At 41.6% G+C, this 26,150-nt stretch overlaps 1 protein-coding gene across 2 annotated transcripts in view; it reads left to right on the top strand.

Moving 5' to 3' along the window:
• CPPED1 (calcineurin like phosphoesterase domain containing 1) overlaps nt 1–26,150 on the top strand; it is a 127,604-nt gene that overhangs the window by 61,776 nt on the left and 39,678 nt on the right. Inside the window, exon 4 of one of the 2 annotated variants that reach the window (XM_029577105.1) lies at nt 6,599–10,513. The exons of the other annotated variant lie outside the window; for it this stretch is intronic. Coding sequence (XP_029432965.1) covers nt 6,599–6,828 — 230 coding nt within the window. The 3' untranslated portion in view covers nt 6,829–10,513. Of the gene's footprint in view, nt 1–6,598; nt 10,514–26,150 lie in introns of those variants that run through there. 2 annotated transcript variants of the gene reach the window in all.

Here is a 26,150-nt window from a genome sequence, read left to right as displayed (position 1 = left end):
ATGATGAGAGCTATTATAAAATTGAAGTTAACCAATTGTCTTTGAAGTGTGGGCATGTGCAGGTTAGCATACCTTTTCCTTATTCTTCACATTGGCCAAGAGAATACCGTAGCAAATACAACTTCAATGTGCTTTTCCTGCTGATTTTAATATACCGTAGCTTAGGCTTAGGAGCACAGGAAGCACAATACAAAACCCAACACATAATACTCATCAAAGAGATTTCCTCCATCACTGTACCATGTTTATTATATGTAGATCACAGTCCATATAGATAGGATGCCCATTTCATACATTCTAAGATTTTTTTATTTTTCTTCTGTCCCATAGTTCTATTCAGTAGCTACTAAACTGCACAGGCAGTGGATCTGCATGTAAATATATTTCCCATAAACTCATTTGTCATCTATGTTTGTCGTGATTAGATTGTGTGGTCCATTGAGCAGGGACTCTCTGTTGTGTGTCTGTACATCAGTGCCTATGTCTAGTAGTGCTTTAGAAATGATTAATAGTAGGAATAGTAGTCCTGGTAGTAGACGGATGGGTGGTATACCATGTATATGCATGTGAAAGTGACTTTTTAGGATATTTAGAAAAGCTAATTGTTAATAATGTTTACAAAAATTACACAATAAAATCATTCAAATCATATGAAGACCACTAGGCAAAGCACTTAGAACATGCTCTAGTGTTCTTTTGCCATCTGGTACAAGAATGTTTCAGGCAGAATATGGTAGGCTAGGATTAGACACAGCCCAGTGAGTTTGTAATAGAAAGCCTAGAGTAGAAAGCTTGTAAGCTTTGATTTGTTTTCCAGATTCTATGTGGAAAATTATGCCTTTTATGCTTAATTCTCATTTATAAGCTGCACTGTTTCTGAAGTTTACACTCATTTGGAAAACCTTTTCACATTAGCAGTAATTAGATATGCAGGGTCATTCCTGTTTATATTACTGTATTTTTTAGACTTCTCTGGTGGATATTGTTCAAGTAACTGTCCTACATTTGTATCTAAATTGATAGTGTTAAATATTTTATGCAATGCTTATGCTAAAGTGTATATTAAGCTATTTGTTCAAATGTGAATATATTGCTGTTTGATAGCATGGCATGATTTCTCATGAATTTCTTCTTTTACAACTAAGCAGTTCTTTTTACTCATTGTTTTCATTCTCTTGTATGTGCATAATATTTTTAATGAAATTGAATATGCAGCATTTTCAAGCCCTTTCAAGGAAGTTAAACAATCATTTAGGGATTAAAGAAGCAATCCATTTTAAATGAAATTTATTTTGGCTGGCAGTTGCACTGCATTAGAATTTGTACAGAGCTGTTGGGTAGCATTGTAGTTATTCACAGCAAATTATTGTTAAAAAATTATTTTTATTCCTCCTTCTCTGTTAGTTGCCCTTCAACCCTGTTTCAGGGGCCATTCATAAAGCAGCTCTGAATCCAAATTAGTCACTAACAGGCCCATGCAATACTATGCCCTGGCTGCAGCACATGGTTCAACCCATGATGGGACACGTGATTTGGATGCGCGTCCATAACCCCCGATGCAAAACAGGGGTTAGCAAGTCCAAAACATATGTCCAGCCGTACGCATATGTAATAGCATTCTTCACATGCAAATGCGTGTTGATGAGGCTTTTTTCTATTCTCCCTCATGCAAAAAAAAATGTACGCCTGAGGTGCACATTTTTACACGCCAAAATTAACACCTTCCTGGAGCAGGCAGTAATTTTGGAGAAGCCCAAAAAGTGGGCAGAAAAGCAGAAAATATTGTTTTTCTGAACTTCCTCTGACTTAATATTGTGGCAATATTAAGTCAGAGGAACTACAAAATTCTAATGTTCCAAAAAAATAGGGATGCAAAATGCAAATGGGCCGCAGCAATAAAAAGGAGGTGCTAGGGGAAATTGTGCGCCCCTAATGCCTCCTCAGCAGTGGTGCCCGGGAGAGGTGGCTATCAGCCACTTAGGAAAACAGACACTCAATTTTAGAGCATCCGTTTTCCTACCTATGCAAAGCCACAGGTTAGGAAAACGGGCGCTCATTAATTGAGCATCCCTCTTCCTAACCTGTGGCTTTGCATAGGTAGGAAAACGGATGCTCTAAAATTGAGTGTCTGTTTTCCTAAGTGGCTGATAGCCACCTCTCCCGGGCACCACTGCTGAGGAGGCATTAGGGGCGCACAATTTCCCCTAGCACCTCCTTTTTATTGCTGCGGCCCATTTGCATTTTGCATTGGATGCCCCGGAGAAGTGGATCGGTGCGGTGTTAAGGGGGTGGGCACTCAATCATGAGTACCCCTTTAACGCGCACTGATATTGCATCGGCCTGTAATTGGGCTACATCATGGTAAGGTTAGAGAGCAGCCCTGACAAAGGAAATGACAGCACATACTTAGCACTCTCCATGTTTAATGTTAATGTTAAAATTGTTTTTAACTATGAATTCTATCTAAGGTAGCAGGATACTTTGTTCTTTGCGTGATTATGTAATTTTCTGAAAAACCTGCACAGATACAAAATGCAAAACATTGTCCCCTTTTATTAGTGAAGACTGGGTAAAGCAGAACATTTATCAGTAAAGTGCAGTAGAAGATAATGAGAAAACTGCACCACGCAGTATGATGCAAACTATTTTATTTCATTGGTCAAGGGCTTCTTATAAGTTTACTCCTGGGGGAATTCTGCGCTACTGCGGAATGCAGAATTTGCGGAGAATTCCCCCCTTGCGCAGAATTGCCAAATTCTGCGCAGAAAATAGCAGAGGAGACCCCGGCATGCCGCGAATGGAGCGTGTCCCGCGGCACACGCTCCGTTCGCGGCAAAGATGAAGGCCCGGCGCGCCGTTTGCGGCGAAAAGGGAAGGCCCCCGTGTGCCGCAAACGGCGCACCTGGCCTTCATCTTTGCCGCGAATGGAGCGCGTCCCGCGGCATATGGAGGCCTTCCCTTTTCGCTGCGAACGGTGCACCGGGCCTTCATCTTCGCCGCAAACGGAGCATGTCCCGCGGCATGCCGGTGAGAGAGAATGTGTGTCAGAGAGGGGAGGGGAGGGCGAGAGAGAGCAGGAGGGTGTGAGAGAGAGTGTGGGGGGGATGCCAGTGAGAGGGAATGTGTGTGTGGGGGAGGGTGAGAGACAGCTTGGTTGGTAAGAGGGGGAGTGGGGGGGATGCTTGAGTGTGGGTTTCAGAGAGAGAGCCTATATGAGAGGAGGATGACAGAGAGCAGGAGGGTGTGAGAGAGAGCATGGGAGGTAAGAGAGGGGGGCTGGGAGGATGCTTGAGTGGGTTTCAGGAAGAGGGAGCCTATATGAGGAGATTGTGAAGGAGTATGTATATGTGTGAGAGATTGGGAGCTTGTGTGTATGAAAAAGGGATTGTGTGTAGGTGAGGGTGCTAGCCTGTGTGAAGGGATTGAGTATGTGTGAGACAGAGCCTGTGTGAAGGGCTGCATGAGAGAGACATATTCGGGCTGATTCAGTAAAGACCGCGGGAGAGCAGGCATTTGCCCGCTCTCCCGGCGCGCGCACAGGCCACTCGCCCATGCGCGCGATTCTGTATTTAAATGAGGCCCAGCGGTAGAAACAGGCAAAAGGAGGCGCCAGGGACACTAGCGCGACCCTAGTGCCTCCTTTTGGCCCGGAGCGGCAGCTGTCTGCGGGTTTGACAGCAGACTCTCAATTTTGCCGGCGTCTGTTCTCGAGCCCGCTGACAGCCATGGGCTCAAAAACCGGACGCCAGCAAAATTGAGCGTCCGGTTTTCATGGTGATATTATGCCAAATGTGCTCCAGGAAGGTGTTAATTTTGGCGTGTAAAAATGTGCACCTCAGGCGTACATTTTTTTTTGCATGAGGGAGAATAGAAAAAAGCCTCATTAACACGCATTTGCATGTGAGGAATGCTATTACATATGCGTACGGCTGGACATATGTTTTGGACTTGCTAACCCCTGTTTTGCATCGGGGGTTATGGACGCGCATCCAAATCACGTGTCCCATCATGGGTTGAACCATGTGCTGCAGCCAGGGCATAGTATTGCATGGGCCTGTTAGTGACTAATTTGGATTCAGAGCTGCTTTATGAATGGCCCCTGAAACAGGGTTGAAGGGCAACTAACAGAGAAGGAGGAATAAAAATAATTTTCATGGTGATATTAAGTCGGAGGGTGCACAGAAAAGCAGTTTCTACTGCTTTTCTGTGCACTTTCCTGGTGCCCGAAGAAATTAGCGCCTACCTTTGGATAGGCGCTAATTCCTGAAAGCAAAATGTGCAGCTTGGCTGCACGTTTTGTTTTCTGAATCGCGCAGGAATACCTAATAGGGCCATCAACATGAATTTGCATGTTGAGGGCGCTGTTAGGTTCGGCGGGTTGGACGCACGTTTTCGTCCCCTTACTGAATAAGGGGTAAGGGAAAACGCGCGTCCAGTGGCGGGTTAACAGTGCGCTCCGTCGGAGTGCACTGTACTGTATCGGCCCGAAAGGTAGCCTGTGTGAGGATGTATGTGTGAAAGAGAAAGGGAGCTTGTGTGGGTGTGTACACAAGAGAGAGGGCCCTGTATGTGGGGATGTGTGTGTGCGAGAGTGAGGGAGCCTGTATGAGGGTGTGTGTATGTGGAAGGGACACTCTTACAGTGAATTCCTAGGGAAATTCTGCTCAAAATATTTAAAATTCTGCAACTTTAAGTAATAACTTTTTTCTGTAATAATTTAAAATGTAATTACTTAAAGACTGTCATGTAAATTGTGTTATTTTGACCAATATACATTTTGCAGAATTTTCAGTTTTGTGCGTAGAATTTTCAGTTTTTGTGCGCAGAATTTCCCCAGGAGTACAAGTTGTGATATCTTGCCACTGGGCCAGTGTAAGAATTGTCCAAGGAATCTATTGGTCTAATGAAACTTACGTCAATGTGAAAATTCCAGAGTGTATCTCAGAAAACGGACAATGAGACTATTAAGACAACAAGTCAGAATCTCTAACTAAAATATTTATATAGTGCTATCCTTTCCAAGTTTCAGCAAAAGGAAGCTAAGTGAACAAGGTAATACAGTGGGTGGTAGACAGCACTGATGCAGACTCAGCTCTCACAGCCACTCGTGAGCCCCTCAGTATTCCTTTATCGTATGTAGCCCAGGTTCTCTTAAAAATGTTCAGTTTGAGGGGCTGCTGAGGTAGTGGCAGAAAAAGTTTCTAGCAATGAGGCAGATAGACACTTTCTATTTTTTGGAACCTAGTTTTCTTGATGCCGTTGGACGATGTCACCCGCATGTAATGGCTAAATCATCCTGCTATCTATGGGGAACCCCATTTATAAATAAGCAAACGTGCTTAATGTAGCTTCCTTTTCCAGATTCACAGCCTTGTACGCCAAGCATTACACAATGAGGGTACTCCGGCGGCATATACGCATGTATATGGCCATGCAGTGATTTACAGTAGTATTTTTTAACACACGTGTACTATAAAATACACTTATCTCTACCCCACAAAATTCTCGTGTTTATTTTATGTGCAAAAATGAAGTAGGACTCGTTCATGTAAAACCTAACATGCTCACAGAAATCAGGGTATTTTAAAACATGCGCACATAATCAAAATTACCAGTTTACCAATTACTCCACCAGTTTACCCAGTCCTTCTCCAGGTCATCAAGACCCTTCTAGTTCTTCAGTCTGAACTACCTCCAGTTCACCTAGACCTCTCACCCAGCCAGTAATACATAGTAAGTCTATCAATTATGCAAGATAATTAGTAGGAGTAAAATTATGAGTACGTTTCCAAATGTGCATGCATAAGTGTCTTTTAAAATAGTAACTTATGTATGTAAGTTGACTTTGCCCTGGAATACCATTAGTCTTCCCCTTTTTATGTGCATAAATAAAATGTAACATATGCATGTACTTTCACCTTCCATAAAATATGAATTATGCGAGTGCAGGATATTTATGTGCATATATTCTAATCACGCATCTAACTCTTTGAAAATTACCTCCTATACTGCTAACTCGGATAAAATGAGCATGTTGGTATTTCATTGCTCTGTGTCCTGTGGTGGCTGAATGACTGATGGAGACTGAACCAGTTGTAATATCTATAGAATGCACCTTGAATTGACACACTATACAGTAGAAACACAAATGCCGTTATAAACATATGGAGAAATAAAGCATAATGAGCATTATGAATTGTGAAGAAAGATAGCCTTTATTTAAATATTAGATTTGTAGAAAGCACTTCGCTTTAGCATCTCAACTTCTACTGTGAAGAACTGTCAGCTTTGGACTTACTATAATTTTTAGTCAGATATGCCAAACATGCATGCTGGAATCATTGTCAGGAAATAGTGCAAATGCAAAGTTTAGCATTTTGGGTTGTGGTTGCCATGTTAAGCCGCTTGAGTTTGCAGAATATGTAGTGAACTAACTCGTCAAAAACAATACTTTGCTCCGGATTGTGCATTGAGTCAAAACTTAGAACGGAATGTCCTGTTGAGGGAGTTTTTCCCTTAGCACGTTGTTGCCTTCTGCGAGGTTCACATGTCTGTAATTTTGAGATGACTTAAAAATTAAGACTTGTTTTTATTGTAGGTATTAAAGCTGTCTTCTCAGGACACTACCACAGAAATGCTGGTGGGATGCACAATGGTCTCGATATGGTGGTTTCATCAGCAATAGGATGTCAGCTTGGAGAAGATACACATGGGCTTCGAGTGGTGGTCGTTACAGCTGAAACGATTATTCATAAATACTACAGTTTGACTGAACTGAACAATCAAGGAATAGATAAAGAGCTGATGGCTTTGATTAAACAGAAGTAACATTACCTGCCTTTGATCTAACTAGATTCTCCAAAATATCACATTTATGCTATGCCTTTGGGTTTTATGATTTTAGACCTGTTTAAAGTAAAAATATTATAGATCCATCTCATTTCCTTTTTATAAAAAACTACTTCTCTGAGTTCCCCATTTTTATATATTTTGGAGGCAACTTCCAAACTGTCCACTTAGGTGCAAAGAAACGTACCTTTGGAATTTGTACCTAATTATCAGTGGCAAAGTATATGCGTGCCTTCTGTTTGAAAATGGCCACAGGTACAAAACATTTAGGGGTTAATTTTAAAAGGAGCATGCACGGTTCCCGGTGTGCACACATGGACGCAGCTATTTTATAACATGTGCTCACGCACAGCGACCAGAGTAGAGCTTCCCCAGTTCCCTCCCAGTCTGCTCTATACCCCTACCTAACCTTCTTACCCTAACCCCTTCCTAGCTACTTAACTTTTTTTTTGTTTGATTACTTGCTGGGCCTCTGGATCACGCCTCCAGCCCTCCCCTTTCTTTGGGCCTGGCACTCATGCGCGTACCGGGGTTTATATGCGTTGCCGGGCCTGTTGTAAAATGCACACAGCCCGCACAAGGCCGAGCCACACACGTAAACCCCGGTTTTTACGTGCATGGCCCTTTGAAAATTTACTTGTTAGACTGTTGCACCTGCTTTCTGTAAGGTTAAAAGTTTTTTGGCAAATACCACGTGTGGGTTTGAAAATAGAATTTAGGAGTGTTATTTTCCAATGCCACCCAAAAGATGGTCCCGGGAATGCCTCCTCTGTCTGGCTAAACACACTTGTTCTGTGGAACCCTCTACGTTTGTCAGTGTGACGCTTATTCTGATCCTTGATGTGTTTAAACTCAGATTCACAGGAGGAATTTTTTTAAAATTTTAAACACGTATATACACTCGCTCAGAAGTAACTAAAGCAGAAAGAAAAATAAAGGGCACAATTATTTTAATTTTTCAGCTGCAGCTGAATTATTGACAATAATGTTGCTTGAATTGCTGTTTTAACTTGGTTTATATCGTCTCTAATGGAGTGCTAAATAGATAAAGAACAAGCAGATTTGACATGGATGAAAGGAGACTTTTTTAGGCCTGCTGTAAATGTGTGTAGCCTTATTTCTGGATTGACCTGCTTTCCAAAGTGTTTACTGTGTTTCACATGATTATTTCCACACTTGGGTAAGTGTGGGAGCACCCAGCAGCATATACTAAACCTTTGAGGTTCTTTTGTTATGAACAAATATTTTTATGAAATGCCATCCCACAGGCAGGTTTCAGAGTGCAATACTATCTGTGCCTTTATTTGTAAAGCTTCCAAAACAAATGTATACGGATGATTTACAGCAGGAATAAGAGAAACAGTATGCAGAGAAGACAAAAACACTATACACAGGATGTTGTCTACTGTTTCAAAGAACTGCATCCCACACTATACCAGCTAACAGTTTGATCTATGGACAGTATACAGGAGCTCCATGTTCCTGGTCAGTATCTTCCTCAGGTCTCTTTTGCAGCTAGGCAGCAGGAATGAACTTTTAATTTGCCCTGGTCACCGTAACACAAACTTTATTTTAACAAAACCTTAGTCCACCAACAACAGTAAGCATTGGTGGGCTGACTGAGGGTTTTCTCTTTTATTAAGCACAAATTGTGTCTTCTAGTGACCTTTTGAGCTTTGTTATATTTGTTTATTCAGTGGGAGAATCTTTTGTGTTGGTTTAAAAACAAGATATAAAGCTTTTTAAGTTTCTTTCCTACATGTTGGCAACCAGATTGAGGAATAATACAGCTTTAAAACAAAACCTCTTCCAGCCTCATCCAAAATGGGCCATTTAACATTAAATAAGTACACTTCTATCTCCCTTTGACATCTGTAGAAGAACTCCATTCAGTAGCCTGCGGCATCTCCCCAGCCTTGTTAACATGGATGCACCTTTCCAAATCAACAGGACAAGAAGCCACAGTTGCATGCAAGAGGACTTCTGTTTTCAATGGTCTGCTAAACACTGTGCCAGAAAGGAAAACATTCTGCCTGACGATCTTGATGCAACCAATTTAACATTACAAATCTATAGTCCTCCCCTTTTATTTTGAAGTGTCATGACACTTAAGCCACTGCCCCAGTAGTACTTGCTAACCTGAATAAAAGCAACCAGGAGGAACTCCTTCTAGGAAACCAGGAACTTTGCCTCTTGGTGGTGAAGCAACAACAGCTAGTTAAAAAGAACTTTTAACACGTTAAATTTTAAAAACCTTGTGCAGAAACAAAAGGGAAGGATGAAAATCTGGCTCAGCTCACTTCCACCTGCCTGTGTTACAGCTGTTGCACACTGCTTTGAACTAGATGCTCTCACTTGTCAGCTACTTGCAGCCGAAAACCTTGGACCTGCCTGATCAATGACACTATGGCCATTCCACTTGTCACAGCTGTATTTATAATATTATTGCAGCCTTGTTTACAACAGAGCATCTCTTTTTTTTTTCCTTTTTAGCCACTTTATGGAGCAGGATGCAAATTATTTTAGAAGTTGCTGTGAGCTAAATGGTCGTCTTGTGTATCACTGCCGAAATTTCTCACCCAACTCATGTCACCATTACAGGGCAAAAGCCTGTAAGACTTGATTTGTTAATATGCTTATGTTTTCTCATTATTTTGCTCCATTACTTATACAGTAAGTACATGAGAGAAACTTGTAATTACTTGAATCTGATAGATTGAGTTAGGCTTTCTTGCAAGTGAAACCCTCCTAGACAGCTACATCCACCTCATCTAAATAGTTTAAATCAAGCCTCTAAAAAAGGAGATACTCCATGGTGCCCTGGGGCCTGAATTGGCCAACGTGTATATGGGAAAGGCAACGTAACTTCGCTATGTAGTTGCTAAAAATATATATATATATCACTTTTTATTCTTTTTTCTTTTTTTGTTTTTGCTGCTTAAATAATTTATCAAAATATAAGTATTAAATATTATATATCAATTCAAATGCCGCATCAGCAAGCCTGTCAGCGTGTCTCTGCAGTTTAGTCAGAGACCGCCCGGTCTATTCAATCATTTGCGGCTTTGAGTGGTATAAATCATACCTCCCCAGTCTTTGAAAGAAATCTTGAAGAATTGAATATCTCGTCACAGTAGAGGTAAAACTTAGAGTTGAATATCCAGGGCACTCGTCTAAATTGGCTCTTTAGATGAGTGCCCTGGATATGAAAAAAGAATAAAGAGTGATATTTTTTTTTTTTTGGCAACTACATAATGAAGTTACGTTGCATTTCCCTTTTTCTGTGTTAGTTTGTTTAGCGAGGGATTTTTCTGGCTCTTTTTCTGAATTTGTTCAACGTGTATATGGGCCATTTTGTGCAACCTGATGTAGTTGTTGCAGGACTGTGATTCATAGAGGCATAGGTTTGGGGGTAAAGAAACCACCATTCGAAACCGACAAATATGGTTATCTATACATTTGTGTAGCTGGCATTCTGAACAGAACTTCTGTAATAAATCACACTGTAACAGTCTGACTTTTTTCCTCCCATTTTAAATTGTATGACTTCTGCAAGAAAAGAACTTTTTTCAGTATCTTTCCATTTAACATATCAAACGTGTACTCTCTTGACAACCTCATACTTTTTAAAAAATAATTGATTCTATTAAATTCATTAACTTTTGTTGTAGAGCTTTTGTTCTGTATCATAGCTACAAAGAATACAGAATATGGAATTGTAGAAAAATCTAGAAATTCACATGAAACATACAAGATCATAAAACTGTTGTATGTTTCTGTGCCTTAGTAGAGCCTTACAGTTGCTTGTTATTTGGAACAAGAACATAGGTCTATATTGTATACAGAAGTATAGTATCTATGTCCAATAGATACTCTACCACTTAACAGATCCCACACAGCGATTATGAAACCATTATATTTGTGCTGCCAAAATCTCTTTCAGTATGGGCTGACATCTAATCATGGGTTTCATGTAAAACAATGTTTAACTTTTTTTCAAATGCAGATAAAATCTCCAACTTATCTTGTAAATATGCTGAAACGCCGGACATTGAACAGCGTTTTGAAAATTCTCTGCGTCAGGGTTACTTGCTTCTTTGTGGCTTAGGAACTTTGTTTCTGCAACGGAAATGACATGCAGATAGATTGTGGTGGCACAGGTCTCTTATAATCGCTAATGACTGTGTGTGGATCTGTCAAGTGGTAGATAATCTATTGGATTATCTAAATTCTACCTTAAATGGTTTTGGCTCTTGAAGTATTGTCACATATACTTATGAGGACATTAAAAATGACTAAGATATATTCTTCATAAGTCACTGGAATCTGGTTCTATGCTCCATGGAACAGAACCATCCTGTGTAGTCTTTTCTTTTTTTTTTTTTTTGCAGTAGGAGAGAAATAGCTGTGGGATGAATGTCTTCATAGATTTTGACATTTACATGGCCCAAGAATTATGCAGAATAGAGATGTATCTGCAATAACTGTCTAATACACTTGCCCCTGAATTTTAAAAGCCCTGCTTGCACCACGTGCATTTTTGAAAGTGCCCGGCCCCACGCATAACCCCTGATACACGGAGAAGTACCAGGCCAGCTAAAAGGGGCAGGCCAGGAGGGGTGGTCTGGGTGGGGGCGGGCCATTAGATGAAGTAAGTTACGAAATAAAGGAAATGATGGTGGGAAAGGGGTGTTAGGGGTCGGGGAGGAGAGGGGAACAGGGAGGCAGAATAGGAAGGGGGATAGGGAACTGGGAATCAGCCAATTGCATTGCTGCGCATATTTTTCTAAAACACACCCCCTCCCCCCCCCGTGCACACATTAAAATCTGGCACGCATGGGAACTGTATTTTATAGCATGCACTTGCTGACGCGCTGGATTATCTTAGCATATTGTTGTTGTCCAAAGATAATTCTCAATTCTCTTTCCCAAGCATTAAGAATCATCTCATAGGTTCTAGGCCTCATCTGCCTCATTAACATACAATACCAGAAGTGTTGAGAAGGATCTGAAACATCAAATAAGATGCAGAGCAATAGTCCATTTTCTTGCTCCTAGTCATTCAGCTGTAGTGATTGTATGTAATGCTTGGTCTGTAAAAAGGCATAAAAGTGTTTCTGTTCTAAATTATATTCAGACATTAGTGTTGGAAAGTGTGTATGTGTCCTTCCTCATCAAAAAACTGTGAGATATTTTTCAAACCTTTGACAGCCCATTGTGAATTCCTGGTTGGGGGGGGGGGGGGGAAAGCCTGGTTACCCCTTAGAGGAAGAAATTGAGATATCTTACGCCCCAGCTTCAGCATAGAGCGAAAATATCTCCATGTCTTAACCAATGGAATCACCAAAGGGCTATCTTTTATGGATGGAGGTAGTACAGATAGCGAAGTGTGCAAAATGTAACTACGTAGGGTGGAAAGGGGAGAGGAATGCATGTTCCATATCGGTGGGAGTATAGGAGCTAGTCTCTAAATGTTACGAATCTGTTGTCTGGTGGGAGGAGCAAGCAGATGGGAGTTGGCAATCTGTTATGGATCAACTCCTGGAGAGGGAGGAGTTAGCAATCTGTTACATTATAGCTCCCACGGAGGAAGGAGTTAGCAGTCTGTTAGGTTCTACTCCTCAAGAGGGGGAAGAGTAGCAATCTGTAGGAAACTAACTCCTACGGAGGAAGAAGCTATCAATCTGTTAGGATCCCATGAGGAGTTAGCAATCTTGATAGGTTTCCTAGGGAGTAGCAATCTTGTTATGCTTCAGCTCCTGTGAAAGGAGGAGTTAGCACACTGTACCAGCGGAGTGCTTGGAGAGGACACTCAACTGGAGAGGAATGTAAATAGGTGGATCCTTGGGCCGATGGCAGATGACTATGCCCCCAGGAGGATATCCTGAGAGGGACCACCGGGTAGGCTTGAGAACGGAGACAGACAGATAATTCTTTTATTAGGCAGGTTAGTAGAACTACCAGAGGTGGCAGTACATAAGAACATGCCATACTGGGTCAGACCAAGGTCCATCAAGCCCAGCATCCTGTTTCCAACAGTGGCCAATCCCGGCCATAAGAACCTGGCAAGTACCCAAAAACTAAGTCTATTCCATGTTACCGTTGCTAGTAATAGCAGTGGCTATTTTCTAAGTCAACTTAATTAATAGCAGGTAATGGATTTCTCCTCCAAGATCTTATCCAATCCTTTTTTAAACACAGCTATACTAACTGCACTAACCACATCCTCTGGCAACAAATTCCAGAGTAATTGTGCGTTGAGTAAAAAAGAACTTTCTCCGATTAGTTTTAAATGTGCCACATGCTAACTTCATGGAGTGCCCCCTAGTCTTTCTATTATCCGAAAGAGTAAATAACCGATTCACATCTACCCGTTCTAGACCTCTCATGATTTTAAACACCTCTATCATATACCCCCCTCAGCCGTCTCTTCTCCAAGCTGAAAAGTCCTAACCTCTTTAGCCTTTCCTCATAGGGGAGCTGTTCCATTCTCCTTATCATTTTGGTAGCCCTTCTCTGTACCTTCTCCATCGCAATTATATCTTTTTTGAGATGTGGCGACCAGAATTGTACACAGTATTCAAGGTGCAGTCTCACCATGGAGCAATACAGAGGCATTATGACATTTTCCGTTTTATTCACCATTCCCTTTCTAATAATTCCCAACATTCTGTTTGCTTTATTGACTGCCGCAGCACACTGAACCGACGATTTCAATGTGTTATCCACTATGACACCTAGATCTCTTTCTTGGGTTGTAGCACCTAATATGGAACCTAACATTGTGTAACTATAGCATGGGTTATTTTTCCCCTTTATGCATCACCTTGCACTTATCCACATTAAATGTCATCTGCCATTTTGATGCCCAATTTTCCAGTCTCACATGGTCTTCCTGCAATTTATCACAATCTGCTTGTGATTTAACTACTCTGAACAATTTTGTATCATCTGCAAATTTGATTATCTCACTCGTCGTATTTCTTTCCAGATCATTTATAAATATATTGAAAAGTAAGGGTCCCAATACAGATCCCTGAGGCACTCCACTGCCCACTCCCTTCCACTGAGAAATTGTCCATTTAATCCTACTCTGTTTCCTGTCTTTTAGCCAGTTTGCAATCCATGAAAGGACATCGCCACCTATCCCATGACTTTTTACTTTTCCTAGAAGCCTCTCAGGTATGCCCGGCAGGGCTGAAATCCCTCAGGTACTGGAACAGCAATCCCAGGGTTGAGCTGTAGAGAAACTACAGATAGTGAATAGACAAGGTATGCTGTGTTCATAGCCAGAACTAGATGACAACACTCAGATAAGGTCTTAAGAAGCTCAGTAGCTGGAAAGGGTTAGGCCCTCGAGGAGCGAGTACCTGGTTCCAGGGAAAGCTCTGAGAGAGTGCTGGTAACTCACAAGTGTCTGTATCGGCTATAGCTTCCAGGCAGTAGAGAATCTTCAGAGTGTTTAGGAACATGGGCCCTCGAGGAGCGAGTACCGGTTCCAATCGGCAATCTGAAATAAAAGAGAGTGAGGCCCCCTAGGAGTGGGTACCCCTGGTACGTCCGAGGAGGCAGAGTAGCATAGGACGAATCCCCTTGCTAACTAGATTCGTTAGCAAATACTAAGACCTTTTATATTGGAAGCGGATGATGTCATCTCAGGAGACACCCCCGAGGTTCGCGCCCTTGCTGGTACATACATCGGAGCGCGCGCCCTACGTCATCAGGAACATGGCGGATCCACAGTGTCCTGCCGGTCCGGGGACACCGGAGAGAGACAGCAAGAAGACTTCGCAGCAGCTAGCAGTCCATCAGACCCGGAGGGAGTCGCCACAGAGGTAAGAGGGCGGAGTGAGGGCATCGAGCAGCAACAGACGCAACACTAAAATCCAGTCTCCTATACATTGAGGATTACAGGCTATGTTATAGAATTTCAGATTCGCTAAACCAACTCTTCCTGTCTTCCATCTACCTGTCAGTTTTGATAAAACTAATCTGGGTTTAGTTCCTTTCCAAAGAATAATGCCTTAGAACACCTTCCAAATGATGAAAATCTTTCCTTAACACATAACACATAATATGGAATAGTCTGAAAAAGGTATAGGCATTTTGGTATAATAATCATTTGGAAAAGTCCCATTCTGCCTGCTAGTGACGGGAAAATTTGTCCATGTTTTCGGTAAAATTTCAGTCGAGGTATACAATTTTGAGAAATTAACAGAATATAAATAGGAAAGATATATCTGTGAAGAATTATTCCCAGGTATTTGAAAGAATGTACAGCCCTTGTCATTGGGAAATTTTGCCCCCATAAGTGACAAACATGTTCTTGTATTGGTGGGGCCTCTGATTTATCCAAATTAAGCTTGTGTCGCTAGCTGCTCATGTGTGGAAAATTCATCTAAGAGAGCTGTTAAATATCTTACTGGATCAGAGAAATGAACCAAAATATCATCTGCAAATACAGCCAGACTGAAGATATGTGGATTGAATATTACCACAGGCACACCTTTAATGGCCGGGTTACTCGCTTATTTTTTGAAGACGGGGCTCAAAAGATAGTACATAAAGCATAGGCGGCAAATGGCCACTGTCCCGGCCCGCCCCATTTTCAGGGCCTGGCACTTGTGCATGTGGCTGGGCCCTTTTGAAAATGCGCATGTTGCCCACAAGGCCCTGCCCCGCTCATAAGTCCCGATTTTTATGCGTGTGGCCCTTTGAAAATTTGCTCTTCTATGTTTTAGCATAGTATCAGAGCCATACTGTAACAGTGGGATGTATATACACATCTATTCAGTTATTTCCCATCGTCCTTAATTTCTTTGTATTTGACAACCATAAAATATGAAAATCTATTGTACTACCTAACCATTGTGATGTACAAACTGACCATGAAAACAGAACTATAATGTGAATGCAGATAAGGTTGTACACTTGGTTTCATTAATTGGTCTATAGTGTTTGGATTAGAATTTAAGAGATAAAAGCAATATACTTTGATATAGCATTTAGACAGAAACAGACAAACGTCAATAAAAAGTTTGAATGCTTTGTTTTGAAACTATGGCAATTACTGAGTATAGAAAAACCTGTAAAAGGACCAGCACCATGCACAGGTGCTGCTTGAAAGAGTGTGGGCCCCTCACCCCTTTGATCTCGCCTATGCTTCCGGCTGCACTGCAGGTCAGTCGGGGAGGGGGGGGGGGGGTGTTATGCCGACCCTCTCTAATGGCTTCCACATGGAGCTCAACCACATGGCCGGACAGCCATTTCCTGGTTCTATCCCAGCAGGCAACTCAGCTTCCATGCCCCAAAAGACTATCTGGCCAAGGGTATCAATGTGGAGCTTAGGGAGGGGCAGGCCTGAGATTTAAAGCTCTCTCATCCCTGCTTTCCTTCCCTCACACTCCCCTTCATTTTGTTTTTCTTTTCCTCTATTTTTTTTTTTTTTTAATCGGACTGGATTTGTTAAATTTTGAATCTTATGCCTAGTTTGAATAGTAGTAGCTCATGTACAGTATTTTTAGATAATTCATATGTTGATCCAGTAAAGGTTTTCAGAATCTGCCAAGAATCCGATGAGTAGACTTTTCAGTATAAAGTTATTGTATGTACAACTTATTTTTGTGTTATGGAAAGAGGTGATGGAGGATTAAATAATTTTGTGAAACTGGAATAGAGCTGGTGAAATCTCTTTGATTTAAAAGCAACAACAGGCAGCACCATCACTAATTGTTCAAGAATCAGCCTGTATGGTGTAGGCCTTGGCTTTTCCATTGTGGTTGGTATCGGGTTTTTTTAAATTGTTCCCATAAGGTCAGAAGGATCTCAGTAGCATTGTGTCTTTACAGGATCGTTCTCCAGGGGGTAGGAGGAGGGGTTAATCGGGATTGTTGAATTTAATTATCAAAATTGCTGGAGCAGACTGTATGGCTTGAGCCCCTGGGCCTGTGGCTTGCATATTTTAAGTACGTAGCAACAGCTCTCCAATGGACATATCACACATAGTTATCTCAGCCAAAAGAAACAAAACATTTCTGAGTAAGAATTGATAAGTGAGGTTCCAAGATGAACCAGCTTTAAAACATAGCATGAAGATTTGAAGAACACACTACTGTAAGTCTGAATGGTGAAAATAATATATAATGGAACCGCTTAACTTCATATTTTTTCTGAGCTGTTACCTTTGACAGAAGATTATCTATGGCCTTTCATTGTCTGACAGTGCTCAAATGTAACTTGCAAATTTGAATGTTGCATTACCTATACAGTTGCTAGCATTGGAGCTCTTGTTTGCTGCCTCTGCTTTATTAAGACAAAAGGTTTTTTAGTATTTGACTTGTTCGAAAAAAATTTTCAGTCATTCCTTTCAATTGTGGTTATTACCTAATAACACTCAGCAATATTATTTATGGTGGGTTTGTCCTCAAAATGTTAAGGCAGGCTCTTATGGGGTCCGTAATAATAGTAGTCATGAGTATATCCAGTTGTGAAAACCAGTGAAATGAACATATATGAATGTCCTACTAAGCATGTTCTGCTTCTTAAATTTAAATAGTTTTTATCTGATATCTTGCCACTACTCAACAAAATTCCAGTGGCATCCCTGCCATCTGTTACAATGGCATCCCATCTGTCTTTGTATATATCTCTGTTATGCACAGTCAATACGCATACAAAGTTTAATAAAGAATGAATCTGTGCCATGATTAGATGCAAACAAGCTTTCATGTCCAGGAGGACTTTTCAGATTTATGTACATCTTCAGGCAATCAATCAGTAAGAATGTTGTTATAGTGTATATTCTTGTTATTTAATGTACAGCACAGTAGTTTATTTAGACTTCTGATAATAAAAACATGCACCATTTGCATCTGTTTTTGCTAATTTGTAGAGATCTGTAGCATGCAGTTTTGTGATCCAGAAAAATGTTTCTTTTACAGACAAAAAGTTGAATTTAACAGTGTGTTAAATGAGTTCTTACAGTAATATTTCTATTTAGGAAATTAGCGCATCTATTTACGTTTCTAGAATGTAATGTTAAATGTATGTACTAAAGGTGAAAAATTCTAGTTAATTGGGTATATAACACTATTTGATATAAAAGTATACAGCAGGGATATACTGCAAATTGTTAGAGGTGCAGAACCATTCAAACCAGTTGGATGCAAAGTTAATGGAATAGTCTACACACAGTTTCTCTTTAAAGCTCTATTGGTTCACACAGTGTAATAGAAATAAAATATTACCTGGGGAGAGGAAGTAATGCTATTCAATATGGGCTCAATAAACCCCAAATCATTTTGGCTTCTGGAGGGAAAATAGTTGCTATACAAATTTTCCCACTATCATAAAAGACACTGGAGATATTCAGTAAAAGACAAAGGAAAAGAAAACATTGGTGATAGCCTGAAAAATGGTATTTGTAGCATGGAAGAGGAGCTCCTATAAATGCATCATTAATGATCTCCACTCCATGTGCACACATTCCACGCACACCTATTGTGCTTCGTATTCTTCTAGAGCCCTCAGACCTTCAGGGGGCACATTTTAGAAGGTTTTTCCATGGGGTAGACCGTGGGGAGCTTATCTGTGAAAACGCACTTTCCAAAAATATTGCCCTCTTCCTCTCCCCCACCAGTGTGAGGAAAAGTACACTCGGTCTATAGTGCTCATCCATTTCCTTGCAGGGAAAAGACCCTGCACTAAGGCTATCCCACCACAGTACAGATGGGAAGCTTATTTTTAACTCCTTGCAAGTTCTTTCTGGTGAGGATTTGTACCTGCAAGAGCTCTGGGCACTTATGCACTCGTGGTCCCCTCTGGATAAGAAAACTTCAAAGGGACAGCCTATAGCTAGGCATAAAGCTGGGACAGTGCTGCTGCAGCCATGCAACTGTGTCACATCATACGGGATCAATTTTAACATATTTAAAAGAGAATTAAGAATGCTAGCTTGAACATGCTCGCTTGTTCAATTGTAACAGGCAACATCTAATATTTTCATTTGAAGAATTGCTTTTGCTTGGTGTAATGCCTAGATCACAGGTTGCCAAACCTGTCCTGGAACCAATCGGGTTTTCAGGATATCCACAATGAATTTGCATGAGAGAAATTTATAATGCAATTTTCAATGCAATTTGCAATCTGTGCTAACGTTTCCTAACATTCACATATTTCTCTCATTTTCGTACTGTCACATCTCACATTTGTACTTTGCATGTTTTCTGCATGCTTACATAATCTTTTCACAAATATCATCTATCATCAAACATACAGAATACAGCCATATGATTATGCCATCCAAATAGTGTAAGGATATAATAAAACACATACAATGTAGTCATCATGCAGAGATGCATGAAGAAGCAAGACTGATCCATAATGAAAACGTTTAGCTTTAGGTAGCATTGTGACTTATAGACTTTGCCACACAAGTAAACAGATACATATAATCATAACCCACCTCAAACAACATTACAACTGCCATGTCAACATTGCATTTGTAGTATGTTGCATGTTCCACAATATATCCTGATGTTATCTGCCTTAGCCAGAGATAGTAGCAAAGGAATAGCATGCACATAATACAAAAGCGATGGAATTCTCAGGTACAGAAGATGCATCACAGATGGATGGGTACATTTATTTATTTATTGAAAGAATTCATCAAATCCAAGGAGCTTCAAATCTGTCTCATATGTGCCCCCCCCCCCCCCGGCCTATTGGAACACAACCCCTCCCCTCTCATTGAATACATATCTGTTAATCTCAATATAAACATCCCCACTGTAATCTTAGGAGATTTTAATCTCCACGTTGATACCATCCCCTCTTCATCCTCCTGTGAGACCTTCCTCAACTCCCTACACGCCCTTGGCTTTAAACAACTTATCTCCTCCCCGACTCACAAAGCAGGCCATACCCTTGATCTTATCTTTATCAATTCCTGTATACAATCCCCCCACATACCTAATTGTTTTCCTGTCCCATGGTCAGACCATGCCCTCCTTCAAGGCATTTTTCACTATAAAATCCCCCAACATTCTGACTCCCACTCACAGTAACACCATCTCTTTCCATAAATCCTGCTCTACTGATGACTTGATCTCCTCATGTACTAATTCCCTTAACAACCTAGACCTCACCAACCCTGATGCAGCACTCTCCTCGTGGAATAACACCACTACCACTATAGCCGATCAAATATGCCCACTCATCGATAAAGAGATACATCATACACGAACTACAAAAAAACCCTGGTATACCCCTAAATTAAAAGAACTTAAAAAACGACCTCAGAATCAAAGAGAAAATTTGGTGCAAAAAACACACCCCAAAGCACTCAGCCACCTACAAATCCACCCTGCATACCTACAGACTCTCGATTCTTCAGACCAAACCAGACTTATGCTGCAAAAATCCATGATTACCAATACAATGCAAAAGCCCTATTCTCATACATGGCGGAACTCACCAAATCAACCCCCCCTCCCATCACAGATGAAGAAGCCAATAGTAAATGCGAAGAACTCGCCCAGTTTTTCAAACACAAAATAGCAAATATCCTCCTCCGTTTCTCTTCTACCCCCACTCCGGCAAACTCCTCTCCCAAAAATCCCAATACCAATCTAGCTTCCCTTGAGTTAACCTCTGCCAAGGAAATCAAAACCATTTTAAAAAGAATCAAACCTGCTACTCACATCTGACACTATACCCACAAAAACCCTATTATCCATCCCCACGATCATCTCTAAACCCATCGCTGATATAATTAACTGCTCCCTTTCCCATGGCAAAGTCCCAGATCCCCTTAAACTTGCTGTTGTAAAGCCCCTCCTTAAAAAAAAACCACCCTTAACCCCACCAACCCTTCTAATTACTGTCCCATTTCCAACCTTCCCTTATTAGATAAAATTATGGAAAAGGTCGTCAACTTTCAGCTCTCTGAATACCTGGAGGACCATGGCATATTACACCCATCCCAATTGGCTTCCATAATTCACTCAATACAGAGAGCCTCTCTCCCTAACTGACACCACACCGAAAGGCATGGACCATGGGCAATCCTTTATTCTTGCCCTCCGTGATATCTCTTCTGCCTTCGATACCATTAGCCACGAGATCCTCCTTTCCCGCTTATCTGAAATTGGCATTACAGGCTCTGCCCTACTTTGGTTTACCTCCTATCTGAATAACAGAGTCTACACTGTAAAAATCGCAAACTCTGAATCTGCCCACATCCCCCTTAACCAAGGTGTCCCCCAGGGATCCTTTTTATCCTCAACCCTCTTTAACATTTACCTATTGCCCCTCTGCCAGCTCCTCTCCGGCCTTGGCCTCAAGTTTTTCCTATATGCCGACGATGTCCAAATCCTCATCCCTATTCAAGAATCTATCCCCAAATCTCTTAAGTTTTGGGAAAACTGCCTTACCTCCAAAAATACTCTCCTCACCAACCTCCACTTGGCTCTAAGCACCTCAAAAACTGAACTCCTCATTATCTCTAACCACCACAACCACTCACCCCTCCCTCCCCGTGATCCCTCCCTCCCCGCAGATTCCTTCCCAGTCTGTGCATGAGATCTTGGGGTCACCATAAACAACCAATTAAACTTAAAAAGCACATTAACACAACCCTAAAAGAAGGCTTCTTCAAGCTCCATATACTCAAAAAGCTTAAACCCCTGCTCCATGTCCAAGACTTCCGTATAGTCTTACAAGTGACGCTTCTTACTAAAATGGATTACTGCAATTCTTTACTCCTAGGCCTCCCCTACTCCACTATTAAACCCCTACAAATGTTGCAGAACGCAATGATCAGAATCCTAACTAATACCCGTAAAGCTGACCACATCACCCCCATTCTTAAGGAACTGCATTGGCTCCCCAACTCTGCCCGCATTATACATAAAACCCTCACGATCATTCACAAATCCCTTTACAACCACAATCTCACCTGGCTTGATGATGCCCCACGCTTTCACCCCTCCAACCGTCCGACTAAAACAGCTCACAAAGCAACCCTCTACACCCCCACCCTTAAAATTGCACACCTTACCTCTACTAGGGAGTGAGCCATCTCCATTGCAGGCCCCACTCTCTAGAACACTATGCCCCTAGAGCTCTGATTGGAAGCCTGCACCCAAAAATTCAAAAAAATGGCTAAAGACTTGGCTCTTTAAACAAGCATACCCAGACTTGGACACCTCTTAGTCCCTACCTGCCCATTCTTTTCTCCCCGCCCCCCCCCCCCTCTTCTCTTTGATGACCTTTGCCCTCCCTCCCTCCCCTCCCTGCTCGTTTGCCTTGGCCATGTGTTACTTTGTTTCATGTGTCATATAATTCACATGACTGCCTTCATCCCCCTCCCCCCCGCCATGTTATTATTGCTTCCTCTGCTAGTTTGTACATAGTGCTACCTTGTATATAGCAATGCTACCTTGTATATAGCAGTGCTTATTACCTTTATTGTAAATTTGTATATTATGCGCATTACTAGTTCACTACGTTTGCTCTTTCACCGCAATGTTCTGTTCATTTGTTAGTTACTTCCTGGCCTTTTTTTCACCCTCCCTCCACAGTGCATATTGATACCTCGCTGCTCCCCTTTCCCCCACCCTTGTTATATTGTATTTTCTCTTCAGTTTTATGTAAACCGATATGATATACCCTTGAATATCAGTATAGAAAAGCTAATAAATAAATAAATACTTTGAGTCCTAGGGGGTATGTGTGAAGTTGTACAGGTTAAATTTATTGTCTTAGCTAGTTTGTGTGTGAGATGGAGTGTATGTGAGTGCAGTTTGTTTTTGTGTGGCATGTAATGCTTTTGTGTTTTCCACAGCAAGTCTTGCATTTTGATGATGAGGATGCCTGTCATGAGTAAGGCACAAGAGCATCCCTTTATCTGCTTTCTCTCTCCCCCACGTTTTCTGTAATAGGTTATACTATGTAATGCAGTATTAGTTACCAGGTCATACTATCCTGGAACAGGTTGTCAACCCAGTCTTCAGGACACAGCCACTCTGGTTTTCAGGATATCCACAATGAATAGGGCATGAGATAGATTTGCATGCAATGGAGGCATTTGGATATCTACATATGTAGGGTTGGTGCTTCCATTAGGCAAGCTAGGAGGTTGCCTAGAGTGCCAAGAGTTTGGGGGCAGCAGAAGCTTGCCAGCACAGGGTTGCTATGCCAGAACCAATATCACCCAAGAGAGTGCTGGGGCCATTGCCACCAGTAGGAGGGAGCTCTGTGTTGGCACTGCTGCCAACAGGTATGTTGGGAACAGGGGTGTATAACCAAAGGTTTGCCTAGGGTGCCAAATACTCTTGCATATGTGAGTCTTCCCTAATACCTATACAGCATTCTCTTTGATTTTCTTCTATTTAAGACATTGTTTTCTAAAATATGAATAAGACATTTCTCTTTTTCCATATTGCTACCTTGAGTTGGAACTATAATTGCTTTTGAACATATTTAAATAATGCAATGTTGTGATTGAAATGTAGCCAAGCATTTTTTGTTTCTTGGCTTTAGTTTGCGTGTACTTCACAGTAGGAGCAAGATCATAGGGCCCCATTACAAATGTTAGAAATGTTAGGAGAGCAACTCCACTTAACAAGGATAATCAAATTATATATATTGTAATGAAACTGATAATGAATTATGCAAGTCAGAGCGGGAATAGAACTAAAATCTGAATATAAGGGACTATGTGGTTTTTCAGCGATAAAGAGAGCATCAAAACCAATTTTTAAACATAGGGTTTGAGTAGTTTTATTTTTCAAGGTTGACAAATACATTTTTACTGGAATTATTTCTACATCTAGAATTTGATTTGAGCCCTACAGCTTTAAAGAAGAAAAAGTCCTGTTTCATATCATATTAATGTTTGTAGTTGAGTGGAACCGTTTTAAAATTATAGTGTAATGTATTTACAGTGGCAGGACCCTCTTCATCTTTTAAGCTGCCAGAACCACTGACATGGCAACAAAATGATTCACAAAATCTCTCCTTCCCCTATGTATCAATAAAGCAGCAAAATAAATAATGGATATGAAGCTATCAGTAAATGCTGTTTCCCTCTTCACAACCCCAACAAGAATGTAGAATTCTCTCATTTATTCTAAAAGAAACTTACATTTCTGGATCCAATCCCAGAACACAGGAGGGAAGAAGAAATGCCAGCAAGTGAAAGGTTACTGCTTTGCTATACTTCGGAGAATGAGCAAGAGACTTCCATTACGTTTGGGCATTGAGCTCCCCTATAATGAGTGTCAACTCTCTTAAATCCTAGTTAATTAAATACTGAATGACCGGGTACTCTTCACGATCCACGACTGGAATTCAATATGCTCACCCTTTAGATTCAAAGTTGCTTGATGTCTTCCTGCAAAAGTGAAATCAAATTATTGGCTACAGTACAGATGGCTAAAACAAAACCTTCAGCCTCCTGCAGGTGCATGTTTTACATGAAATGGCACAAAACCTCATGGGTGCCTGTAGATACCCACCTTCAGATCTACTGTCATGACTGTTGGGAGGAGCAATCTAATGTTACAATTTAGATAAGTATTATCTACATCACTAGACAACAATACTTCCAAGTCAAGTGGTCAAATATGTACATATGACATTACAATAGTTCGCCATTGCCAAGCAGGGATGAATTAGCCATGATATGGGTATTGTCATCCAATAGCACCAAATGGACTCATCTCTCTAGCTCAGGAAAGTTTTACTACCAAGCATGCATGGTAGTTCCTACACATGCACATGCTGCCTCAGTCTTTTTTTTTGTTGTTGTTGAAGCTTCCACAAGGACAAGTACCTTCTTTCTCTACTTCATTTTTTCTAATTCTCTCATTGCAGTATTTCTTCAAACCTCATTTTTTTTTGAGTTGCCTCACTGCTTTGGCAGCCCCTCAATAGTACTTTTCCATGCTACCTACAGAAAAAAAAAATATCAAGCTGTCTGGGCAATTCGTCTTCAAGTACTGGTCCAGAACCTGCTGGAGTAAGATCCAGCACCACCCTGAGCAATCCTGGTTGACCTTGGACAAGGGGCAGCAGCAGTGTAGGTGGATCCCATGATGAGCTTCAATATGAGAGTTCTCTGCTCTCAGAGTGATCAACTGTGTCAGTTCTTATCATATCCCAAAGGGGTAACAGAGGAAATGAAATCCTCCCTCCATTGGTAGCTAGATCCAAAACTCCTGGTGGTAGGTGCTGCTTTTTGAGTTTACCTCATCAGGTAACACTGACGATAGATGTGCCCTTCAGGGAGTAGGTGTGCATAGAGGCTTCTTCCAAACTCTTGGGATTTGGTCCGCAGCAGGATCCACCTGTTCCAGATCAAATTCTTGGCTACTACGTTCCATTCAACATGTGTTAAGAGTTATCTCGTGTCGCCTTCAGGGAATTCTGATCCAAACCAACAACCAGGGGGCACAGTCTCCTGGATTCTCTGCCAGGAATCTATGAGAATTTGGAAGTGGGCTTGCAGTCGGAGCTTTTCTCCAAGCAATTTACTTCTGGGGGATATCCAACACACTGGCAGATCACTTCAGCAGAACTTTTTGCCACAAGTGGTCCTACCCTCTTTCTCTCCCGGTTCAGGACCTTGCAGTGTTGTTTTGCCACTGCTACAGCCTGAGCTGATTCTTCGCCTTTTATGTGTGGCAGCCAGGCACCAAGGGAAGAACAAAGCAGCAGAAGCACTGGCGTTAAAACCCCACACCATAGCAGTGCAGCAGGAAGAATTGCATGAATGCCCCCAAGGCATAGAGTGAGGGGTATAGCAGCAAGAAGGAGGGCATCAAAACCTCAGTGCACCGAATGAGGGCCAATGGGCACCAACAGTTGCATTAAAACTTTATGGCACTAAGAGGGGGCAAAACAGCAGAAACAATGGCATCAACACCCCAAGGTACTGTGAGAGGAGCAAAGCAGTACCAACAATGGCAATCTCCAGGCAGCACATGAGGGGAAGGATCAGCTCAGGCAGTAAAGGTGGCAAAACACCACTGCAAGGCCCTGAACAAGGAGGGAAATAGGGTGGGAGGAAAAGGTTTTCTCCCCAAGTATAACCAAGAAAGAGGGAGGGCAGCACCAGTGCTCCAATAGCACAGAAAGGAACTGAACTAAGAAACAGGATGTGAGGAGTGGGCTGGGCAGCATCACAGCATGGAGGGGGGGAAAACTGTGGGCATTCGTTCACTGTAGCCAGGGGTGGCTCAAGGCAATCTGCTGCCTGAGGTGAGGAAAGAGATGGCAAGGAGGTGATTTTCCCCTTG

Source organism: Rhinatrema bivittatum, chromosome 14 (genome assembly GCF_901001135.1).
Source record: "Rhinatrema bivittatum chromosome 14, aRhiBiv1.1, whole genome shotgun sequence".
NCBI lineage: Eukaryota > Metazoa > Chordata > Amphibia > Gymnophiona > Rhinatrematidae > Rhinatrema > Rhinatrema bivittatum.
The sequence above is the reverse complement of the archived record's forward strand: the minus strand, read 5'-3'. Positions and strand labels throughout refer to the sequence as shown.